The sequence below is a fragment of the Aethina tumida genome, chromosome 4 (assembly GCF_024364675.1).
Source record: "Aethina tumida isolate Nest 87 chromosome 4, icAetTumi1.1, whole genome shotgun sequence".
NCBI classification, from domain to species: Eukaryota; Metazoa; Arthropoda; class Insecta; order Coleoptera; family Nitidulidae; genus Aethina; species Aethina tumida.
Window position 1 is genome coordinate 3404904 of NC_065438.1, and position 24235 is coordinate 3429138.

The window sequence follows — 24235 nt, forward strand, 5'->3', positions numbered from 1 at the left end:
TAGGGCTCACTAGTAAATCAATAAAGCTTTTAAATATATTATTCGTAATTACTCGAATTTAATAATAATACTGGTCAACTCTGGAGGGTATGAGATTATTGAATAAAATTACAGTATTATAATAATAAATTATTTATTTATTGCAGTAACTAAATATTACTATCACAATAATTAATAGTTTGTGTGGGTACGCCCTTCTGGCTGACACCTACATTTTAGTTAATTAAAATATTTGTTTTTATGTGATTATCATCATCACATTGATTATGGTCTATTAATTAAAACAAATAAAAACATTAATAGACCACTTACATATTTGGGTATGTGTCACTGGATCTGAACAAATCACAACAATGTACCAACGTACAACTCTGTAGATTTGGTTTGTAGGCCCTTCAAGCCTCCACAGCTGTGCATAATGCGTTTCTACACCTCAGAATACATTTATACAAATGTATTTATATAAATTCATAAATATTTCATTCTGAAGTCTGTTGTTTTACTAAAAGTAATTTTATACCTCATATTATTACCCACCCTAAATTGATTAATTACTTCCATAGGCACATCCTGGTAATTATCAGGACTCAGCTCCTTATTCACATAGTCCCCATGGATTGTACACACACCACAAAACCTCGTTTTCATCTCGGTAAAGTAGTCCAGAAACGTCAGCTTATAATAGTACGGCCCTTCGACATCAGCGACCAGATAAACACCGAAGGAAAACTTGTCGTTCACCACAAAGCAAATAATGAACAAATGCCCGTCGTACTTCACCACCTTCCGCCAATAATGAGCCCCGCATTGAATCCGCTCCAAATAATTAACGTCCCGCGTACCTATCATCATCATGTGCGTATCCCTCAGATGCTCCTCCATCTCGGAGTAAGCCCCCGTCCACCGACAGTTATAACTAGTGAAGGGGCAAGGGTAGCTGATGAAGTCGCACCTCCTCTCGTGCGTCACTATCTCCGAACCCCTCGCCATCTTCATGCACCCGTTCCTCGCGTGTCTGCAGGGGAAGACGATTTTGTTGAACAGCCTTTCGGCGGCCACGTTTCTGGTGATGATCTTGTGGCCTCTGCATTCGGCACAGTTTTTGATTTGTTGGTGGCAGGACTCGCAGCACGAGTGGCCGTTTATGCACATCTTGATCGGCGGCTTCATTATGTCAAAGCAAACGCTGCATTGGAAGTCGGTTGTTAGACGATCATCGAGGGCTTCGGTCATTTTTGCTTTGCTGCCACTTCTGGGCCATGAAATGGAACTACCCTTGATTCAAAGTTGATTATATATTGCGTTCAATCTACCTAAGACTACTACCTAGTGTTCTTTATAGTTTGGATTTACATTAATAACCTATTTCTTGGTAAAATTTTTCAAAATATAGGAACATATAGTTTTTCTATTTTATATACTTCATATTTTATACTCTATACGTTTTATTCTATTTTATATTTTGCTAAAAAATATATTAAACTATATTTAAAATATATTCGAAATGATTTGTTTCAAATATTAAATAAAACTACAGAATTTTACTCCAAAAGATATATTACCTATAATAAGTATTCACAAGCAATAATTGAAAAAGTTTGAAATGAAATATTATTATAAAACAAATTCAAAATACACCAATTTTTTACACAATACAAACAATGTCATGGATTTATTAATTTACTACTAAATTTCTTGAGTTAAAAATTATTAACATGATTTTATTACATAAAGAAAGAAGTAGTAATGTTTCGGGATTCCAAAAAATCTCTTTGAAGTTTCCAGCCATTATCTAGATTAAAAGGAGATATAAGGAACAAAATTATCCTTTAAATAAATCCTTGAAACAATAGGAATATCTATGTGTCTTTAATTAATGACATAATCATGATAATTTCAAAGGAATATTTAATCTTAGTATATTTCACTGCAATAATAATTTCTAATATATTATTATGGACCATATATGTATAAAGAATGTTCATAAATATAATAGAAAATCACCCTTATTTCCTGTTTAAACCCATTTTTCTTGTTGATTTCTATTTTTAGAAATCGATATATTGTTGGGATGCACTCCCATTTACTTTGGATATTTATATGTAAACATTTATTTTACAATAAAGGCACGAAACCCTATGCTTTTGTGTGTTTAAAACAATCACAGCAGCCATTCCTATTAAAGTGGAACATTTTCATTACCTTCAGAGATTGGGATTGAAGAAGAAACTAAAAATATTGAACCTGTAACAATAAGGAGTCTTTTAAAAGTTGATACTGGTCATATTATAAATACATCTAATTAATAATGACTACTTCTACTAAATACTAATGTTTTGAGAACCTGAGTGTCTACTAAAACCTTGTGTGGGTCCAGGGCATCAATTTTTAACATCTTCAATTATACATTTATATGTTTCAGGGATTATTTTGGGTGTCGATACACTGTACACTTATTTTCTATGAAAGGTGTAAACACTGTGAAGTCATAATACATTATGAGGACGCGTGAGGGTGGCTCTAGTAGTACATCCCCATAGGTTAGCCGTTATATTGGTATTCCCCCACCTAAAATAAAGTTTCATCATTCCAGAAAAAATTTATTTTTATCGAAAATAAACATGTAGAAATAATATTCATAGATATTAATAAAATATTTATTTAATGTTTGAATCCATCTTAATCACAATCATAAGTTGTTATTTAATTAATAACATTAAAATTAAGTCTGTAACAATAATAATTAAGGAGTTACATATTATTAACTCTCTTTCAAAAGTTGGTCAAATTAAAAAACATCTAATTAACAACAACTACTTCTAGAGTTACCAATATGAAGCTGCCTATTTTAGGTCCTCTACCTATTGTAGCCTTATGTGGGTCCATTGCATCAATTTTTAGCATCTTCAGTTGTACATATACATACACAAATAATCTATTTATATATTTTTAGGCATTATTTGCTGTGTCGATTCTACAAAAGTTGTAAACACTGTGAACTCGTAGTACATTATGAGGGTGCCTGAGGGTGGCTTCAGCTAACCTTGGTCAGGTTAGTCCCTGACTACCTTAGTATTAATCTTTCCCCACCCTAAAATTTATGTATTTTCTAGAAGGAATAATATTCATAAATATTAAAGTGAACCTTCATTTAATAAATCAAAGAAATGAATAAACTGATAATGTAATAGTGATTACAATTAATTTTTCGTCAGTTTTATTTAATTATGAATTTATAATTATATAATAATAATTAATTATTAATGGGGTGAACAAATATAATAAATTTTAATTATTTTATTACATGGTAATCATAAACTTGTTGTTAATTTATATTTATTGTTATATTGTCAATGTTAATTATAATATTTAAAATTATTAAAATTCTAAAAGGGTGAAAAATTAATGGTAAAAATATATTATTAGTTAAAAATTTCAATGTAACAACAAAAGTGTAACTTTATTCATATATTTTTAAATTTATAATACACAAATACAAATAAAATAATGGATTAAATACTTGATTCTAATTAACAACATCTAATTAACAATAATTACTTTCAGAATTACCAATGATGATAGTAATGTGAGACTACATACTTTAGCCTTGTGTGGGTCCATTAGCCTTAATTTGACGTCCTTTCTCGAATTTTTCATGAAAAAATCCATTTATCTTTTTAGGGATTATCTCCGGTGTCGATGTATTGTACCACTAATTTTCTATGAAAGATAATTAAGTTGTAAACACGTAGTTCATTATGAGGTGGTTTGTAGTTGACTTTATTAGACACCCTCCACAGTTTAACCCCGTATTTTATTATTAGTAACCCCCACCTTAAAAGACACTTCACCTTTTCAAACTTTTCATATTAAACCTTTATTTAATATTTAGATCTGACCTAAAACAAAGAAATTAATAAAAAAATAATGTAATAGTAATTATTGGACATTTTTAACTATAATAATTATTAAATATTAGTTAATTTAATTATTATTTTATAATATAGTAATTATAACTTATTGTTAATTTATATTAACAATTATATATAATTATATGTACCCTTTGTAAAATTCTAAAAATGTTTAAATATGAATGATATTATAATTATTTTTTAGGGTGAATTTTTGTCTAAAAATACAGGGACAAATTTTTAATTATTCAACTAAGTATTTAATAATAAATAATATATAATATTTAACTTAATTGTAATTTTATTGATTATTTAGGAATTATTTTTTTCTATTTTTAATTACGATAAAATTATTAATCTTCACACTGCATTACACAGTTAATTACTGAATAATTTGTTCATAATTAAATTCTTAAACTTCTTGTCTAAGTTAATTAAATGGCAACTAAACCTTCTAATACAAGCATCTAAAAAACAACTGCGAATTTAACTAGTTTTCGTCCAGGCTTTGATCCCGATATTTTCCAAGTTTCCCTCGACCGCCCGTTTAACTGGTAACGCATCGGGGGCGCATGTCCGTGCGAAATTTTCAAATGGACCTGCTTTTCCATGTGCCACGGACACAGTTGGAAATATATCGCGCGTCCCGGTCCACTTTCAGTTAATCACACGTGTTCCCGCCATCCGGAAAGGATAAGTTCTCCGGGGAGTTCGACCGCCGATTAGTTATTGAGAGGGTTAGTATTCTCGCATGAGTTTTATGACAAATTAGGATGTGATTGTGCACGATAAAAATGCATGCATAACTATTATTATTTATCTGTTTATTTATAATAGTAATATTTTAATTTAAATAATTTATTTTAATAATATTTAAAATATTTTTAATACTACTAATAAATAAATACTAAAATTGAATAGATAACTAACTTTATGTTTTATAATAAGTTTACCACTGAAAGATATGATTAAATAGAATGGAATTTCAGCGCTTAATTAATTTTACAATTGAAATCCGTTTTAATAGAATTATGCCAATGTTGAGCTGTTAGCTATATTAAATTCTAATTGTAAAATTAATTGATAAATATAATGCAATCATTTAATAATGCTACATTTGAAGCATTTTTCAGGTTGAGTTTGAAATGGTTAAAAATACATTAAAAAATCTTAAAATATTTATAATTTTACACTATAGTTTTATATATTTATAAATACAAATTTATTTTAAACATTTTATTACATTTAAACTATTTTAGCATTATATTAGGAGTGTTTTCAAAATTCAATACTTCAAAACATTCATTGATAAATTTAATGTTTCGAATAATTTATTTATATGTGCTTTTATAATTACTTTGATGAAATTGAAAACGTTTACAAAAATTCATAATTTATATATACATGAAAATGTCGATGAATAATGATTGTTTGACATAAAAGAATTTATTTATATTTATTGATTTTCCTTACATATAAATTTACATATTTAATTAGCTCTTTTGATGTCATTTAAAATTATGTATATATATATATATATATATATATATATATATTAATTAATTTAATATTAATTTATTTTAAATTTTTAATTGAAATAATAATTTTGAAGAATATTTAAAAAATATTGATTAATGTCTATATTAATTTCAAAAGTACTTAATAACTATTTTTTTTAATTTAATAAGTATATATTTTTTAATTACTAAACCATAGAAATTTAAACAATTTCTCAATATTTCCTTTTTCTGTATTGATCAAATGATGATAATTAGAAATTTTTAAATATAAATTTGGTTTACTATTTTACTGTAAATATAACAGTGTCTAAGATCTGAAGGTACAATACTGAAATACTCATTATATTCGATTTTAATTTTTAAATTTTTAGCTATCTAACTCTCCTTTCTTCCACTGGTTTAAAAAATTTGTTAGTTTGTAAAAGTGTAAAGATATTTGCTCATTTATGGATAATTTGAGAGATGGCGTAACATTATGAACACCAACATTATGCAACTGATATTACATCATTTCAAAAATATTGTAAAAATACTTATATGACACGTTTCGCAGGATTTACTAGGTTGATTAAATTAAATAATTAAAATAATGTAAACCAATTTTTGACATATTTCAAATATATTTAAAAAATATAAACTTTTTTTCTTGAATATTCAAATTATAACAATTTTAAAAGTAATTAATAATTATAGTTAGTCAAAAATTTTTGAATTTATATTATGTTCAATATAAATATATTAATTATTTTATTATTCATTAACATTTTTAATATACTTCCCAATGCATTTATGTTTGATGAAACATAAAATTATAAAATTCAATCATGTTTTAATAATGTAATTAAAACCCAATTTAATTGCGACCACAAACATCAAATTTAAAATTTTAAATTAACCTTTCTACTTTAATAATAGAAAATATTGACTTATTTTTTTTATTCAATAATATGACTATTAATTTCAGTACATCACAAAGGAATGTGGATAATTAATTAGAGCTAGTGCTCAAAGCGTCGTATTCATGCCTAAAATAATTGCTTCTACCAATTAAAAATAAAGTCACGGACCGAAAATATAATTGCCAGTTTTTTTATTTATTTTCTTTTTTAAACGGGAATGAAAACAGAATAATTTATTGGCGATTGATTCATCATCGAATTGATATTGACTGCCCATTTCTGATGAATGCTGTTTCACATCAATTAAGTCCTTTACTCTATGTATGTATGTATGTATGTATGTTCAGTTAATTGATGCCTGAAAACAATTTTCCCATGCTAAATCAATTAGTGCATTCGATGTTAATATAGTAAGCTTGAGAATAATGTAACGTCCGGTTTGTAATACGATAGTAATTTTAGACGTTGCTCCTGACAAACTTAATTAACAAGTTTTTTACATATAGCCACAATGTTTAACATTCAGCAACAGTGTTTTGACAGTCCATCGATTATATCATTACATACACAAAGTATGGAGCCATGGTAAACTATGTAAATTCTCTATGAAATTATTGTCATAAGTAAATAAACTATTTACTTACTAACAAACTAAATATTTCAACCACAAATAAATATTTGTATAATGTTTGTTTAATTTATAGTAATTTCTGAGAACCACCAAATAAAAAAAAAAATTAAATAGTGTCAAAAACCAGTCATAAATATATTTATTTATTTATTATGAAAGTGCCTGGTCGGAGGTTTGTTAACAGAGTGACTTTTCTTGTAGCAGCATCAACGTCTTGTACTTTAGAATGGTTGCTAATAGCGGAAGCTCTTGGAACAATTAAATGGGGTGGCGCATTGTAAGAATTACCCTCATTCCAATTATTCGCACTATAATCAGGTCAGAGCAGTTTTCCAGATAAATACAGCACTTCTTTTATTGAAATAATTATCTTAAAATTTTATTATGTCTATACAAGATCCCTGTTTTATTAATATTATACAAAGAGGCCATTATGAATGGAAGTTTTAACAAACAAGACGTTTGAATGGGTTATTTAAAATAATGGCGAATGCGCAGTATAATAAATAAGCCTCGACAAGATATTAAAATTACTTGAATTTAAGTAGAATCGATCAGCATACATACAAATAATCAATTTCCTAATAATACCGGGAAAGAGATTTATTCCAGTAAAAAATCATCCCTTAAAAAGCCAATAAATAAGGAACTTTTAATTAAATTGGTGAGTTTTGCTGCAATAAAATTCCATTGAATTTTTAATAAAATGCAGTAAAGACCAGGCTCAAAAGACCTCAACTTTCTTTCAATATTACATGCTCAGAAATAATTAAATTCAACAAGAGCCATTAAAAATTAAGCTCTACACACTATTTACATGGAAAATAAATGTACAAAAAATTGTCCAATAACTAAATTAAGGGCTCAACATGAAACTCCATTTGTCAGCAGAAACTTGAAACCCCATTGACACCACAAGCCTTTTTGCCAAGGCGGTAATACTAATATAAACCATAAAAAAAAGAACACAATTAGGTAACTTTTAATTGACGTAAACTTTGAATCATAATTAACGGTTACCCTTAATAAATTCTCGTGTAATTATTAGACCAGTTGATCAAAAATTGTTATTGAATTTCCGAATGATCGATATATTTAATATTAATTCTATTTAATACGCAAATAATTTATGACGCTGAGGTATTCGGATTATTCGTGTTAAAACATTTAACTGTATTTATAATTTGATTATTCACTTGTTACTATTATATATTTAAAATTAAATCTATTTAATAGGCAAACAATTTATCACGCCGAGGTAACCGAATTATTCGCGTTAAAACATTTAACTTTGTTTTTAATTTAATTATTCAAATGTGCTCACACGATAATTTCACACGGCTGAGCTTTGGTCAGGACAAAATGTGGATGTGCATGAAATTGTTTGAGAGATATCAAAGCGTCCCAGATTCACTAACGTCAAAATAATATTTAAATACTTAATGAACTTAAATTAAATTAATTCCGTCTAATGTGTTTACATAATTGAATTATTAAAATTATGGTGCATGCATAAACAGGCAATGTTTTAAATAAATAAAGCAGTTAGGATAAACAAACATTAATGTTACACAACGATATAATTTTGATTATCTATAAATGATTCAGTTTAATTGATTACATGATTCACCATGTTTGGGGCTTATTATCTAGCTGGAAATTAATTAATATTTACTGATAAATTAATTATAAAAGCATAAAATTTGTAACATTATCATTAATTATTATATTTGGGACTATAATTGAAAAGAATAAAAAAATCAAAGGGGATTTTACATGAAAATTATTATTATTATTTATAAATAATAATAAACAATTAAAAAATCAATTGTAAGAAAACATATTAACATTAACATGAATTTTTATTATTATTACTATTTCTATTGAAAACAACTGGTTATTTTGAGAAGTAGTTATTCATTACTCACCTTTTAAAAAGTAGATTCTTTACGTTTAATTATCGAAGAATTGTTCAATTCCTTCTTCTGAAAGATGGACTAGGTACTTCTGAGAATGTGTCTTATTGTTGAATTTAAATTGGCGCCCTTTTATACCTATTAGTCCTATTAATATTATTGATATCCTCAATATAAATATGGCCGTAATTCTGACTACGTGACACCCTCCGCATCACTGGTACGCCAAACTTTGGGCACAGTTTCTTCCCCATGGTCCACTACCGCAAATGTTTTAGTAACAAACTGAGTAGCACTATATTTTTCTTGGTTTTTCCAATTTAAAGCCAGGCCAAGCCAAGATAAGTCACTTTCTCTAAGTCAGAAATGAGCTTTCTCTCTTAATTCAATCATATACTTAATAAAAACATGGATGACTTACCCATTTAAGTCTGTTTGTAGATGAACCACGTATTAATAATACACAACACTGACCATTTACAGAAAATACGTAAACACAACTTTACGCACTAAATCTCAATAATATACTGAGCTGGCTTAGGTAGACAGAAAGGTTTTATGTGTGTTGTGCCCAGAAGGGTAACCAGGTAATATCAATCGAATTAGGGGAAAGGTATGACAATTCTATTTCGATCCCAAAATTGTTTATTTCATGGCTTTATCAGAACTGAATAATATAATATGTATATTTGGACTGGTCCATTACTTTTCGACGGGGTAACCGATTTCTTCTTCGAAGGTACATCAGAAATGAAGATGATCCTGAAAATTTCAGCCTGATTTGATCAAATCCGGCCGTAAGAGATTTTTTTGAAATTTTAAAAAGTCAGTTTTTTAGTCATTTTCGAATATTTGTATCTCAGCTTCTGCATAACTTAGAGATTCCGTTCAAACGGCACTCTGCTTTAGAAACCTTCTACTTTTAAGATAAATATAGATATTAGTGTTAAACTCATTTCCGGCTTAGCTTTAAGCTTCCAACTGAACCACTGTTTTAGTAAAATTATACCTGTTTAAAAAATGTTCTCAAATCCACAATTTCCAAAGAATGGGGTTAAATAACTGCTGATATTTTTTGTTAAGGTGTTTTCTGTTGATATTTGCCCATTTTTTCTTTAATTGCCTCGATTCCGTTATTATTCGGCCATCCAAAGATTTTTCAAATTTTTATATGGCTGTAACTTTTTTCTCGGACCATAGATTTGCTTCAAATTCTCAGAGACGTTAGTCCATTGTGTCCCTAATAAGTCCTAAAAATTTTAACTATGGTATCGAACTTGTATCCGAGTTATAAATTTTCAAACATCTTGAAAATTGTAATGGTATCTAAAACCACAATTTAATGAAATAAAGCTGCACCAACTACAGAACTTTTAAACCACTAATAAAATTAATATGACCAAATTCCTTATTGAATTTTAACATTTTAAACAGAAAATAACATAAAAATATCGACTTATTTTTTTATAAAACTCTTGACTACATTTCCTCCGGTTTATTAATTCGAGATTTGGACTTCAAGTTGATGGTTGATGGTGGAGTTACGATTTATTATAATTTCGGAATTCTGGGTCGAAACGGTCATCGGACTCCTTCAGCATAATGAAACGTGTACATTGTGTTCCAGCTGGAGGGAAATAAAATGGACACTTGAAGTACTTGAAGCACCCTCAACAAATTCAGTTCATTACGAAAAAACGAAATGTACAAACTGTACACGTGTTTATAAATTATTAATTTCATTGTAAACTTTCGCCAATTACAAATTGGGATTATAATTTGGATTAATCAAAAACCTCATTAATTTTTCGACGCGTTCAATCCGTATTGAATGGACGCTGGAGCCCTTAATGTTAAATTATTCGGTGCACAAATTCCTTTGAAATAGTTTCCGCTCTAGTAACCAAGTTTTCCTTTCACCAGGAAAATTAATTTTAATTTAAAAATGTAACTGATTCGTACTTATAAGTTAATTTCCAATTATTAAGTCGGAGATGATATTTTCCATTGAATGAAATCAAGAATCTCATTTAAATACTGTAGTATGTTAAGAGCACCTAAAATTGTATTCATTTAATTAATTATTTGTTGTTGTTTAAACAACTATGTACATTTTAGGGTTTAATAAACTAATAGTTGTCTCTTTGACCCTCCAGTAACCTGGACATCCTTAAAATTCAATCGTCTGGAAGATTGCATACTCAGTTTAACATTCTCCTTTACTTTGAGCCATTTGGTTAATAAATAAATAAAATAAAAATATGCTTTGATAAATATTTTAAATAAAATGGACAGATATCTTACATATTATTTTCTTAAATGTTTAAAAAAATTGAGAAATACTTTGGGCAACTAATACCAAAAGCATTAAAGAATAATATTTAAGATGCTAGAAAGTTATTCAAGCTCAGCCTCTTAACGAGCTTTCATTACTAAAGTTTGTTTAAAAAAATCATAAATAAATTAACAAAAAGCTTCAATTACATATAATAAATTGGTTAAAATGAAAATAATTCATCAAAATTATATGAGACTCCATTAACTTTTTGTTGAAAGTTTTAATCACAAAAGTTTAATGACAATAAAATTGTCGAATTAATATTAATTCAGTTTCGTAATGACGAATTGGCTTCGGCCAGCAATCAAAACAGCTGTATTTGTCGTCAAATGAAATTATATAATATCGTGTAGTTGTCGTTTGTCAACGCAGGTGGAAAACAAGCGTCGGTTGCGTCATTGGGGGGTTGTAAAATTTTCACCATTATTTCGTTTCGTTTGTGTCTTGCCACGTGAGGGCGGATCACGTTGCAAGACATTTTCGCCGACATAATTGACTCGATTGGTCCTCGTTGGATTAATTAAAGTCCTTTATTAATTATTGTGGTTTGAGGGCTGGTGGTGTGGGTGATTTCGCAACTAGTTTATGTAACTTATTGGCTGAAGCTTTGTTCTTTTCATACGTATTTGTTATCGATTCCAATTCATTTTTATTGGGATTACTATTGTAATTGTTTGTTTGCCTTTATAATACCTGAATAAATTGCACTTTTTGTACAATACTTAAATAAGAATTCATGAATATTTAAAAATTTAATTAATTAAAACAAGTTTTATTATATTTTAAATTTTAACCAAAGGCAAATTAAACATTGGCAATGTTATTTTGACTAGAATGTTCATATTTAATATTCATGATATAAAAATTTAAGCTTGGAATACATTAAAAATTAGCCCCAGGAACTGGAAATGACAGGCTGGAAATTTTCCACGATATTACTACACGTGAACCGTACCATATGATCCCCTAAAGATAAATCCAGTACAAAATAAATTCGAAAGGAAATAAAACTTAAATCTAAAACATGATTGCTCTTGATTGTTCCAGATGGAATAAAATAATGTGAGAATTACTAAGTCCTCACCGTTTTTTATCATTCAATTTGCATTTATAAAATGTATGTTAGGGAAGTGGAATTTATTTTTCAGCACAGAGTGAAAATTAGAGCCTGTTTGGCATTAAACAAACGTTTTTTTATATCATGAGGGTAATTAATTAATGAAGATTTTTGAGATAAGGTAAAAAGGTGAAATAAAATCCGTCGTAGATGTTAAAAATAAAATTTTAAAAACACTTAAATATATCACATATATTATATGTACAGTGGTGGTCATTATTATAGCAACTTTTAAAAATGTTAAACTCTTAGCCATCTCTTCTTGTTTCTTTTTGTCTTAATAATGATTAAATATGATTTAAATTCACAGAGAGCAATGAAAGACCATAAAATAAAAAGCCAAAACAATCTTGTGAACTGAAAAGTAAAAAAATAAGTAGTTTTTTAAGAAATAAAATTAGATTAGTCAGTTACATAGTATTTATAACAATAAACAGCTTCCAACTCAAAGAATACACCTCATATTTTTAATATAATTTAATAAGTTGCTATATTTATGGCCACTACTGTATATATAGAAATAAATTGTTATAACACGAATAAACATGCTTTAATTGTCTCTTGTTAACTCTTAATTAAATTGACTTAATAATGGTTATGCTTAATTTATAAATGATTAATTTGTCTCTCTATATTTTTCGCATGATTTAAAACTGATTTATGTTAATTTATATTCAGACATATATATTAAATATCATTAAAAAAATTTTATAATTATAAATTTAAGCAAAATAACAAATTTACTCATATGTTTTATTAATTTACTTCAATAAATGTCACATATAAATTTCAAAAGAAAATAAATTAAATTTCAAATTTGATTTACATTAAAATTAACATCAAAGCTATTTAGATAATTTCTGCTTTATATTAAAGGCTTTATTGTATGGCTTTATTTTAATTAATGATACAAAAGTAATCTCACTGAATGGTTTAAATTGGAAGTAGTAATTAGTAGGTTATCAATACATCAATATACCATACTAGTAAAAGTTTAATTAGGTCATACAACATTTTCTGTTAGTGTTTAAAACTCTAATAAACATAACTGTGTTAATTACTTCCGGAAAACTTTTAAAGGACTTTTAAAATTAATTAATGTTGATTATAAAGTATATTTCCTGTGATAACTTGTTTGGTTTTTGTAAACTAGAAATATAAATTAATTAAAGACTAAGATCAATATTTCTGTAAACTAACTTTTAATAATTAACTAAGGTAATGAGAAAACCAGAAGTTATAACATTATTACAGAGTTCTCAGCTTAAAAATTCAGAATTTCAGAAGTTGCCAAATAAAGTTAATAACAACACATTTTTTGTTGCAGAATATGAATTGCTCCGGAAAATTTACAAATAATAGTAAGTTCCTTTATAAACCAATTAATTTACAAGTATTCTAAAATTTGCATGTATTTAATTGTTAACATAAAATTATATACATTTGTGTAATTTTAAATATTGATTTTAGACTGAAATTACAACAGCAAATGCAAACTATGAATATTTGAAACAATGATTAGTCATCAAAATGTTCATTTAAATTGTTTACAAGAATTAACTGTAAATTTTAGGATAAGCTATCCGGATTAATAATTGAATCAATCAATGATAATAATTAATGTTAAAGCTTGCCCACAAGAATGGGATGGTTGGATCAAATGGCCGGAAACATGTCCGGGGCAAAACGCCACCATGGATTGCCCAAAAATACCCGAAACACTACGAGGTGGTAAGTATTCAAATGGTGTAAAAGAACAATTTAACTCTTCGCCTTGCTGTGACACCAACCGTACATAATTCCATCAGCAAAGTTCAGTGCCAACAAGTCGCAAAATACACTTACTAATTAATCCGGTATTTATATTTAATGAGTTTTGCCATTTGTTTATTCCGAATGGGTTCGTCTTGAAAATAACGGTTCTGTTCTACTTTTGCTGCTGGTTAAAGTGTCTGGAAGTGGATTAAATCGATTTTTGTGCAACGGCGGACGCATCACGGACGACTTTAAAAGCTTTAATATGTGCTCCAGTAGGTTTCAAGAAAGTAATTAAAAGTCGTTTAGGCGGGCTGTCATTAAAATCATCTTGGTGTCCCACTCCAAAACTGTGTTTGAGGCATTTAAAACCTCTATATTTATTTATTTACACGTTCCAAACTCATTTTGGCTTTTTCACGTAGCTAATAACTTTTTTATTTATTAAATTATGACTTTATAATGCACTGGTTTAAGAAATTGACGGACCACATTCAATAATAATTGATTATTATTCATATTTTCTGAAAATGGGAAAAATAAAAATAGGTTTTTATTCAAAATTGTTACAAAAAATCTTAAAAAATATATTTTTAATAAAAAATTAACAGAATTTGTTTATAAAAAAATAAAAATTTGAACTTAATATGAGGTATTTCCATCTCTACTACAAATGACAGCCTCACATCATCTGATCATACTCAAAATCTGGCTTAGAATTTCATCTTGGTCCAAATTCTTCCAAATTTCAGGTAGAAAAAACGTCTCCCAAGAATGTCCCAGATATGTTCTATTGGGTTAAGGTCTGGACTGACAAAATTTTCAACTATGGTCACAGAAATCCTGACCTAGAACTCTTGAATAATCCTGATAACCTCTGTTCTATAACCATTTCAGGACCAATAATTCAAACAAACTTAATTGATAATTAAGTCACACAACTGTTAAGTAATTGCCAGGCAATTATCACTCGATGTTTTATTAGGAATCTAATTGATAATTTCCAGCGAAAGCCATAAAGATATGCAACGAGAACGGCACGTGGGAGTGGAACAGTCTGACGAACAACACGAAAAGCCACTACGAAATGTGCATCATGCCAAAATTTCAGGACATCGCCCGAATGTGCAACCAATTCGGCAACAACGCATGCAAACAGGTAAATCTGATGGATGAATTTAAATAACAAGGGGAAATTTAAATCCATTTCAAAATAATGTTTTGCCTTCAGCTCAGCTTTGTTACTTTGACATAATAAGGCAGCAATATGAGAGAGAGGAATAAATATTGTTATTATTTTTAAAAGGGACTGTTGTTCTTAGGATTTATATATTAAAATAAATTGTTTTATGTTAGAAATCCTCTTTCAAATAATGTAGTAGAAAAATAAATTAAAGAAGAAATTTATTCCAGATTGCTAAAGTAACCAGGAGTTTGGAGATGACCGGATTGTCCGTTTCGTTAGTCTCATTAACAATTGGATTATACATATTCTCTCAGTACAGGTAAGTTTTTGTGCAACACAATAAAATAAATAATTTTTATTTGCCAGGAGCAACACGTTTGTCTTTAAAATATCGTGGATGAAGTGGAACCCATTTTCCATTTTGAAGCTTCTTTTATGAAAGCTTTTCTTTAAACTTAGTCAACAGACAGTTAAACTTGATCTTCTTGGTACATCTTTAAAATTCTTCTTGGGTTAAAAGTACTGCTTCTTGAGATTTACCAGTTTCACCTCAATATTCAAAAGAGGCTCATTTACGTTGTGTGACAAATGGGAATTGACAACTCTCAATTACCTAATTTTATTATCTTCATTTAATTTATGGGAGAACCATTTATCCAACTTTTTGGTGAGATTTATTGCACAAAGCCTCTTTTTAATGTACACGAGGATTTTGCAGGAAATACTGCTTAATTTCTTCGTTGGTACAAGTTTCTGGAGGGTTCTGACGTTGTTCTTCTTCTATGTCCTCTTTAGCACTTCTAAACCAAGAAAGCTCAACTCCTGCCACTTCATCTCTTAAAATAGCTATGACATGATAATTCTGTTGCCTCAGGATGACTTTTTCCAATAACAGTTAACCCAAAAACTGATTTAAATACATTGTAGAGTAAAATTAAATTGTATAGCTGGAAGGTACATAATAAAAGCTTTCAAACGATATATATAGTTAAAATACACATAAAAATTTTGTCAAATAAATCGTGAACCAAAATCACAAATTACTTTATCTGGTATTAATATTGACACAGTTATTTGGTCATTTACATTTATTAAAACATTACCGCATCCTTCCTTGTCCTTTATTTATTACTTTAAGCTTTAAAATTAAGTACAAGTGTGCTTAAATTCCATTTAAGTTAAATTATGTCATAAAATGTTTAAAGACCTGTTAAAAAAGGCATAAACTTGCCGGAAGATTAAATAGGGAACGTTTAAAAAATAAATCTCGACTAATTAAAGTAAAGTTCTAATTAGCCTTCTTTGAAACTCAAATTACAAGAAAATTTTACTTACAGGTCTTGTTTAGTTAGTTCTTTCATCTATTATTTGATTATATTTTTTGTGCCACATATTTATGTAAATTTTACGTTACTTAAAATATTTCAAAGGAGTTTCTTTCAAACAAATGTACAATAATTTATTCAGTGCTTTTATGAGAAATGTATCGTTTTATTCTTAGCTTTTATGACTTTATTGATGTCTTTTAATATTAACAATACTCGAATATAACAATTTCTGATGCTGAAAGTGTATCAAATATATATTTAAATTGGAACAAAATTAAGATATACAAAAGATACCAACAATTCGGTGACTATTTTTAGAGCAACGAAATAAAAGATTCCCTTTTGAAAAAGGTCCATTTCGTTTTTTAACACGTGTACACAATCAATGATCAGTTCGTCCCACTTAATCTCTTTAATGCGAGTTATTCCGGGATAAAACGTCGGCTAAAATCCAGTAATTAAATACTTTATTATGTTCTATCGAGTTTGTTCACCCGAAACAAATTCAGTGGAACAAATCTACATTTTAAAGTGTTTGCCATTACTTTGCTAGTGAATTTAATATATTTTTTAACAAGCATGTAGTATACAGTGGTGACCAGAAAAATTAAGTAATGAATTCAAATTTAGTCCAGTCAGTATATAGCTATTTCTGTGGCCAGTCACATTTCACATTTATTTGGTACTAAGTGAATAATGGGAGAAAAAATGTAGTGTAATTATTTTATTTAATTAGAGGTTTCCTAATTAAAGTTGGGGTAGTAATGTGTTCTGCTTCCCTGACTAAATACACTCAAACATTAATAATTAAGTTTTGCAAGTAAATATATTTCACCTTCTTCGATTCAAGTTCAAGAATTACAATGAATTTTTGTTACGAAAACTTTGATAACTTGTTAAAGTTTAGAATCCACCCTCGGGGTTGCATGTTAAATTGTGTTGCATAACAAATGTAATAATCACAATGTTCTCCACAATAATTCAATTTTTGTTGTTTTATTTACCAGAAAATCACTTGTTTGAAGTTTGAACAATCTGCCTTAAGGATTAGTCTTCAAAGATTGGGCATTATTGAGATGGAAATAAAACGATTTACCTACATAATTGTCTGCTCCTATAATTAACTAATTAAATGTGTCTAATGGTAAGTGGAGCATTTTGAAATGAGATTATCTTCTTCTACAAAGATAATTAATTGTCTGGTTTCACTGTCGATGAATTTGATCTTCTGGAAATATAATATATTACCATTCAGCTAATCCACAACAAAACACAGATTTACAAAATTTAATCAGATTACATAAAGTTTACAACATACGATTTTGATCAATCAACGTCTAATACCAAAATTAAAGGCACGTTAATGCCACAATTATGTAGTTGAAACATCTGCGTCTCCTCCAAAGAATCGTTGCCACTAAGACCTTTATAAATGCTCCAGGATTATGTTCTATATTAATAAATTTTGTGTCAACCGTATCAATTTTCCTGTCATATTCTTTTTGTGTAAATTGGTAAAAAGACACCCCCAAAACAGCCTCTATTTCCAGCTGTGAGGCCCGTGGGAGTAGGACAATTGGATTATTTCGTTGCCAGGCATATTTACACATTAAATTGGCCGCATACGTTTTTGCAGGATACTCAGGAACAACAGGACGAAGATCCACATCAACTTGTTCATTTCGACGTTGCTCCACGTCGTTTTCCGGCTGATTAAATACACCGATCAGTTTTTACAAGAGGGTGTGCTTCAAAAAGTCGTGAGTAACGTTATATGTGGACAATTCGTGAATTTTGTTTAAATTTTAATCAATTTAAAACAATGGACTGGGCAAGTGTTGAGTTTTGTGGTTCGCATTGTAAACCTATCAAGATCCAATCAATATTTTATTTTGATGTGGTTTTGAATAATATTTTGTGTTTACATTCAATGCTGTAAAATTGAATTCACTTTGTACCTTTGCTTTTTTTGCCACAGCCATTTTATTGTTTATTATATTTTTGTAAATTCGTTATTCATTTGAAAAAATGTATAAACTTTTCATATATTTTGTATAATACAAAAAATTCAAGAAACCTTTTATTTCACGAGGAAAAAAATTATAAAAAGTAAAGTATGTGGATTATTTTCACCTTAAATATTTTATTATTTCTATAAGCTACTACACTTATTAATTAATGAATTAATACTCATTAAGTGATTTTAATAGTGTTCAATAAAAGTTCAAGGAGTTAAAAATATGCCAATCACTGATCAGTCAACAATTTCAGTACCTTACAGTCGGACATGCATTTACTGTAAACATAATTGAATGATTTTATCGAGAGCAAGAATGACGCAAATAACTCTGACATAGAATAATAAACCGAGACGAGTTAGTGTACAATGATACTGTCTGTAAGTAATATAAATGAGAAGCAAGAATTTCTATAAACAGCTTGAGACGTTACATTTAAATAAATCTGTTTCTATGAAGCTGCTTTCCTATATTACATTGTGCATGTGAAGGAACTCAAAACATCTAAGCTTTTATTTATTTATTGACATTTCAATGAAAGACTGTTCCAGTTCGTTCGGACAGAAATAAATATTAAATTACTTACAAAAAAATATAGAAAGAAGTTAATAGGTTTTGATACACGAGATTATTTTCAGTATACTGAAATTAAACATTGTGTCTGAAATATAAACAAAGAAAACACTATATTGGGTGATTTTATTTACCTGAAACTTCAGCTCAAAACTCTCATTACACTCAGGTGGGACAGAGAAGTAAATTAAAAGTACAGCCATGAGACACGTTTATTTTTGTTTTTAACCAGTCCTTCGTTTCCAGTTAGTTGGCACACTTGTTGGCAAATCGCTAAAACAAAACAAAATCCTTTTACTGCATGAATTAATCAAGAATGATCCAACGAACTAAGAACAAAAGACACTGATGTCAGTTCAAAGTGGATGTAAATGTGAATATCACAAACGTTTTAGTCTCTAGCTTAAAACTTTGCAATTTATAACTTTGAAATTACATTAAAGGGGCCATAAATTTATATTTATTATCCTTGACAGCCGTTCCTGGATAAAACCTGCATAGCACTATTGGAGTACACAAGAACGGCGATGTTCATGTGGATGTTCATAGAAGGACTCTATTTGCACAACTTGATTACGGTCACGGTTTTCCAGGAATATACGTACATCAAGCTGTATTTCTATCTTGGGTGGACTGGAGCTGGTGTTATGACACTAATTTGGCTCGTAACAATGCTCATAAAGGCTGATTCGTAAGTATGCACTTGTAAGAAATTTAGTGTTTCTCGTAATACTTAAAAAATAATTGTTTAATATTTAGAAAGTATGCTTAAAATATCAGGACTGGTTTATTTTATTTTCACATTCTTACTGCTCATTAGACTAAAATGAATGGGACTGAAAACTAACAGAAAGTTGATTCACTATTTAGAAGAATATTCTTAAAATATCTAGTTTAGATTAGTGATTAATAACGTTTTAATTTTATCTCTTTTAAAACAGTATTTGCTTCCTTTATTTGAAATTATCGTTTGGTTATATTTAAAATTTAACATGCCCTAGAGGAAATCACTGCAATGGCAAATAGAAAAGCAAAATCAATTTCAAACTATAAATGTTCTCAATTCAAACGTAAAATCATAAGTAAACTGGAAACTTATGCAATATACGTACAAATTTAAACTACTTGAGATACTTACATATTTACAATTAAAATTTTTAATTAAAAAGTTAAGTTTAACATAATTAACGGAGTGGAATTACAATAAAACTATAAAGAATAAAAATACTTGCTCAAATTTTAATTAAATTTTTACGTGTAATAAATAAATAAACTTGTCAAATGTTGAATACCAATGTTTAGTTAAACAAGGGGAAAAATAGCAAATTCTAAACTGTAAAATAATATCAATGTTCCACATAAAATGTTTATTTTTAAAATTTACAAAAATTACTTTTAAAATTTCCCCATCAATTAAATTTACTCAAAATGCAAAACAAACAAAAGAAATGTTGTTTAACATATGGATAAATCTGAATACTTAAAATGATGAGAAACCAAAAAATTACATCATATATTTTCTTTCAATTTTTATTTTAAAAATTAATTAAATTTATCAAAATTGTAAGCTCCTAAAAAAAATTTAAAAATTTCTTAATTTATTTCATTTGCAAAAATTTAAAATAAATTAAAAAATGCTAATTTATATTTGGAAAAATATATGAATTTTACATTTAATTTTTTTTTTTCAAAATAGTTAAATTTATTTAAACTATAAGTTGCTAAAAATAAATTTAAAAATTTCCTAATTAATTAAATGTGACCAAAATGCACAAATCTGAATATTTAAAATTATAAAAAATCAAAAGATTAAGTCAAATATTTAACCTTTAATTAATTAATTTTACCTTTAATTTAATTTTTCCAAAATAATTAAATTCATCCAAATTGTAAGTTCCTAAAAATTAATTCAAAATTTGTCTAATTGATTAAATTCACCCAAAATTGGATTTATTAACGATTGAACAAAAATTGAATATTCAAAATTGTAAATAATCAAAAAATTAAGTTAAATAATTAATTTTATCTTTAATTTAATTTTCCAAAATAATTAAATTTATCCAAATTGTAAGTTCCTAAAAATTAATTCAAAACTTTTCTAATTCATTAACTTAAAGTTAAACAAAAAAATTTATTTTTTCATAAATGTGTTTTATTTTTACGTATTAATTGTTTTTCTAATACTAATAATTAATTAAATTAATCCAAATATTATCATAAATATAAAAAATTATTAATGTCTAATGAAATATTTAAGTAACTGTGTTTTTTTAATTAAAATAAATTCTACGTACATAATAACTTAATTAATTATAATATAAATATTAATTAATTTTCATGTAGCACATCAACACGATTCCGTTTATTTATTAAATAATATTAATAGAGAATAAATATTTTTAATCACCTGTCTATTTTTAATCTACGTAGAAAACCAATTTGCTTTTGTGTTTAATTATCTAATGGATATTAAAAGTTAATTTAATATTGTATTGTATCTACTTTTTATGAATTAATCTTTTATACAAATGTCCCTTAAGTAAAACTGAAACAAAAGCATTTTTATTCACAATATTTAAGTGCTTTTAAAACGTAATAGTTAAGGAAACAAACAACTGAGTTTTAAATTTAATGTTCTGAATGTTTTAAAAGGACTTATTGAGCCCTTTTAAAACAAAATAATGAGTTACTTTCATTTTAATTAATATGTACTTAAACTCAAATATATTTCAATCATTCGTCCAAAGTTAAAAAAGTTTGATACTCACATTCAAGAACAAATATCTTGTGTGATCGGCTCCGGAAAGTAAAATTAAAAACTTCAGTCGTAAAGTATGGCCATCAAAAGTTCGGTAACATTTCAACTGCTGCAGGAACTGGAAGATTTATTACTTCTTCGATTATTATTGGATATTGGAGGGGCCGCGGTGCACTATAATACTGGTGAGCACGTACTGAATGATTTTGTGTCCTCGACAAGTTCGATTGTTTGCAGGTGAACTTCCTCTTCCTTTTCAACATCATTAGGGTGCTTGTGGTGAAATTGCGCGAGAGTCACACAAGCGAAATCGAACAAGTCAGGTGAACGCAACTACCGTTTAAAATAATCCCCGTAATAACCAATATTCCTTTGCAGGAAAGCCGTTCGCGCCGCAATATTCCTTTTACCTTTATTGGGCACCCCCAATCTCCTCTTTCAAATCAACTACATCTACGACGAGGCGTGGAAGTTCTCCTTGTGGTCTTACGTCACTTATTCGCTGAACTCCTTTCAGGGCTTCTTCGTGGCCGTTCTGTACTGTTTCCTGAACGGCGAGGTGATTGAATTGATTGTTTCGTCGTGCGATCCGGGAAATCAATTTCGGGATGTTTCAGGTGCAGACGGCCATAAAGAACAGCTATTACCTCAGACAGTCGTTGAGGAGCAACGAGTACACGCCGTGCAGGAATTTCACGCTCATCTCCATCGGACACGATCGGGGCACGTCTCCTAAAAAGTACGTAGGAATTTTCTCCCAACATACCCACGTAATGAGACGGAATTTTCAGGACGGGACTTCCTCAAGGATGGTTTGGGTGCTGCAAAAAGGTCGAACTGTCGTCGCCGGAAGGAAAGGACATGGAGTAAGTCAGTTTTTTTTGTTCAGTTTAAAAACACGTCAATGTCTAATGAAAGGTGTTTTTTGTCATTTGAAGCCTGTATGATATGAATGAGCGTAGAGATACCGCTGTACTCACTGCAATAACCACGGAAAATCATACAGATGACAGGTTTGTTGTGCCCGAGGTAGAATGGAAATCCAATAATGCATAAGTTTCGATGGTTGCCACGTAGTTGAACAATTTGTATTTGCATGGTTGATTCACCAAAGTCATGAACTAGAATTAGAATAGATTTCGGAGTACGTTATTCGAATTCGTCGACAATCAACCATTTTATTGATCCACCCTAACTGGCGACAAAAATTAAAGCAACAAATAATTTTTGCCTCCAGTTAACTACTGTGTTGTTTTCCTTAATTAGATTTTAATTATAATTTACAACCTAATTTAATGGAGACTGATCAGGTCAAATTGTTTTCAGATTAAAAAAGGAGGAATGGTCCAGAATTTCACACGAGGAAACTAACTCGTCGATTGTCGAAGAAAAGCATCTCGAGTAAGTAAAAGGAATTACAAAAAAATTACTCTTGTTAATATTGTTGTTATTATTACAGATTAAAGATGTGACAGGAGCCCTCAAATGGGCACGAAATGAATGTTGTGCAGAAATCCATCTCAACAGACTGCTGAAGCCTATTTTTGTAATTTGTTTAATGGTGTTTAGATGGTGTTTGTAAAATTAATAATGTACAATAATTTGTGTTGCCAGCAAATATTCTAAAATAAATATCTAGTATGTTAAGTCTTTTTAATTAATTAAACTGGCCCAAAATTTATATTAAACAAAAAAAATATGCATATTAATTTAATTATCAAACAACTAATTTTTTTTGGAGTTTGAAGCGTCCAATTTTAATTTCTTAATTGTTAAATTAATTAAATTTATTTAAAGTATATAAACAAAAAAATATTGAATATTCAAAATTATAAAAATCATGTCAAATTTGGTGATTTACATAAAAAAATTAAATTTAAAAATTTATGAAAATGTCTAGAATAATTTAATTATCAAAATACTAATTTTTTAAAATTGAAACATTATTTTTGTTTCTGAATTGTTTCAAGTTGAAGCTTTCATTTTTTAATTTCATTAAAATTGAATTAAAAATTTACTAAATTGTTTGGTGTTTTACATAAAAAGTTTTAATTTAAGTTTCCTAAAAATTTCTTAATTAATTAAATTTATCCAAATTTTATAATAAACAAAAAAATGTTGAATATTGTAAATAATTAAAATTCAAAAATTTTGACATGTTTAGTGCTTTCATTTTTTAATTTCCTTAAAATTAAATTAAAAATTTTAATAAATTGTTTGGTGTTTTTCATAAAAAGTTATAAATTTATAAAAATATGCAGAATAATTTAATTTTCGAAATACTA

The 24235-nt window shown here is 28.2% G+C and overlaps 2 protein-coding genes across 2 annotated transcripts; one reads left to right on the forward strand and one right to left on the reverse strand.

Annotated features, from left to right (window-relative positions):
- Nucleotides 1-345: 345 nt before the first annotated feature.
- LOC109597208 (E3 ubiquitin-protein ligase SIAH1A-like) lies at nucleotides 346-1233 on the reverse strand. The gene is made up of 2 exons (XM_049966308.1): nucleotides 556-1233; nucleotides 346-426 (listed from the first exon to the last, which is right to left on the reverse strand). The coding sequence occupies exons 1-2, from the start codon at nucleotides 1231-1233 to the stop codon at nucleotides 346-348; spliced, it is 759 nt and encodes a 252-aa protein (XP_049822265.1).
- Nucleotides 1234-4603: 3370 nt separating this feature from the next.
- LOC109597221 (PDF receptor) lies at nucleotides 4604-23557 on the forward strand. The gene is made up of 15 exons (XM_020012867.2): nucleotides 4604-4648; nucleotides 13660-13693; nucleotides 13962-14063; nucleotides 15095-15246; nucleotides 15501-15592; nucleotides 18238-18361; nucleotides 19669-19883; nucleotides 22066-22135; nucleotides 22188-22273; nucleotides 22329-22509; nucleotides 22568-22689; nucleotides 22742-22816; nucleotides 22889-22963; nucleotides 23277-23351; nucleotides 23410-23557. Exons 2-15 carry the CDS (start codon nucleotides 13663-13665, stop codon nucleotides 23420-23422), a joined length of 1413 nt encoding a protein of 470 aa, XP_019868426.2. The 5' UTR covers nucleotides 4604-4648; nucleotides 13660-13662; the 3' UTR covers nucleotides 23423-23557.
- The last annotated feature ends 678 nt before the right edge of the window (nucleotides 23558-24235 follow it).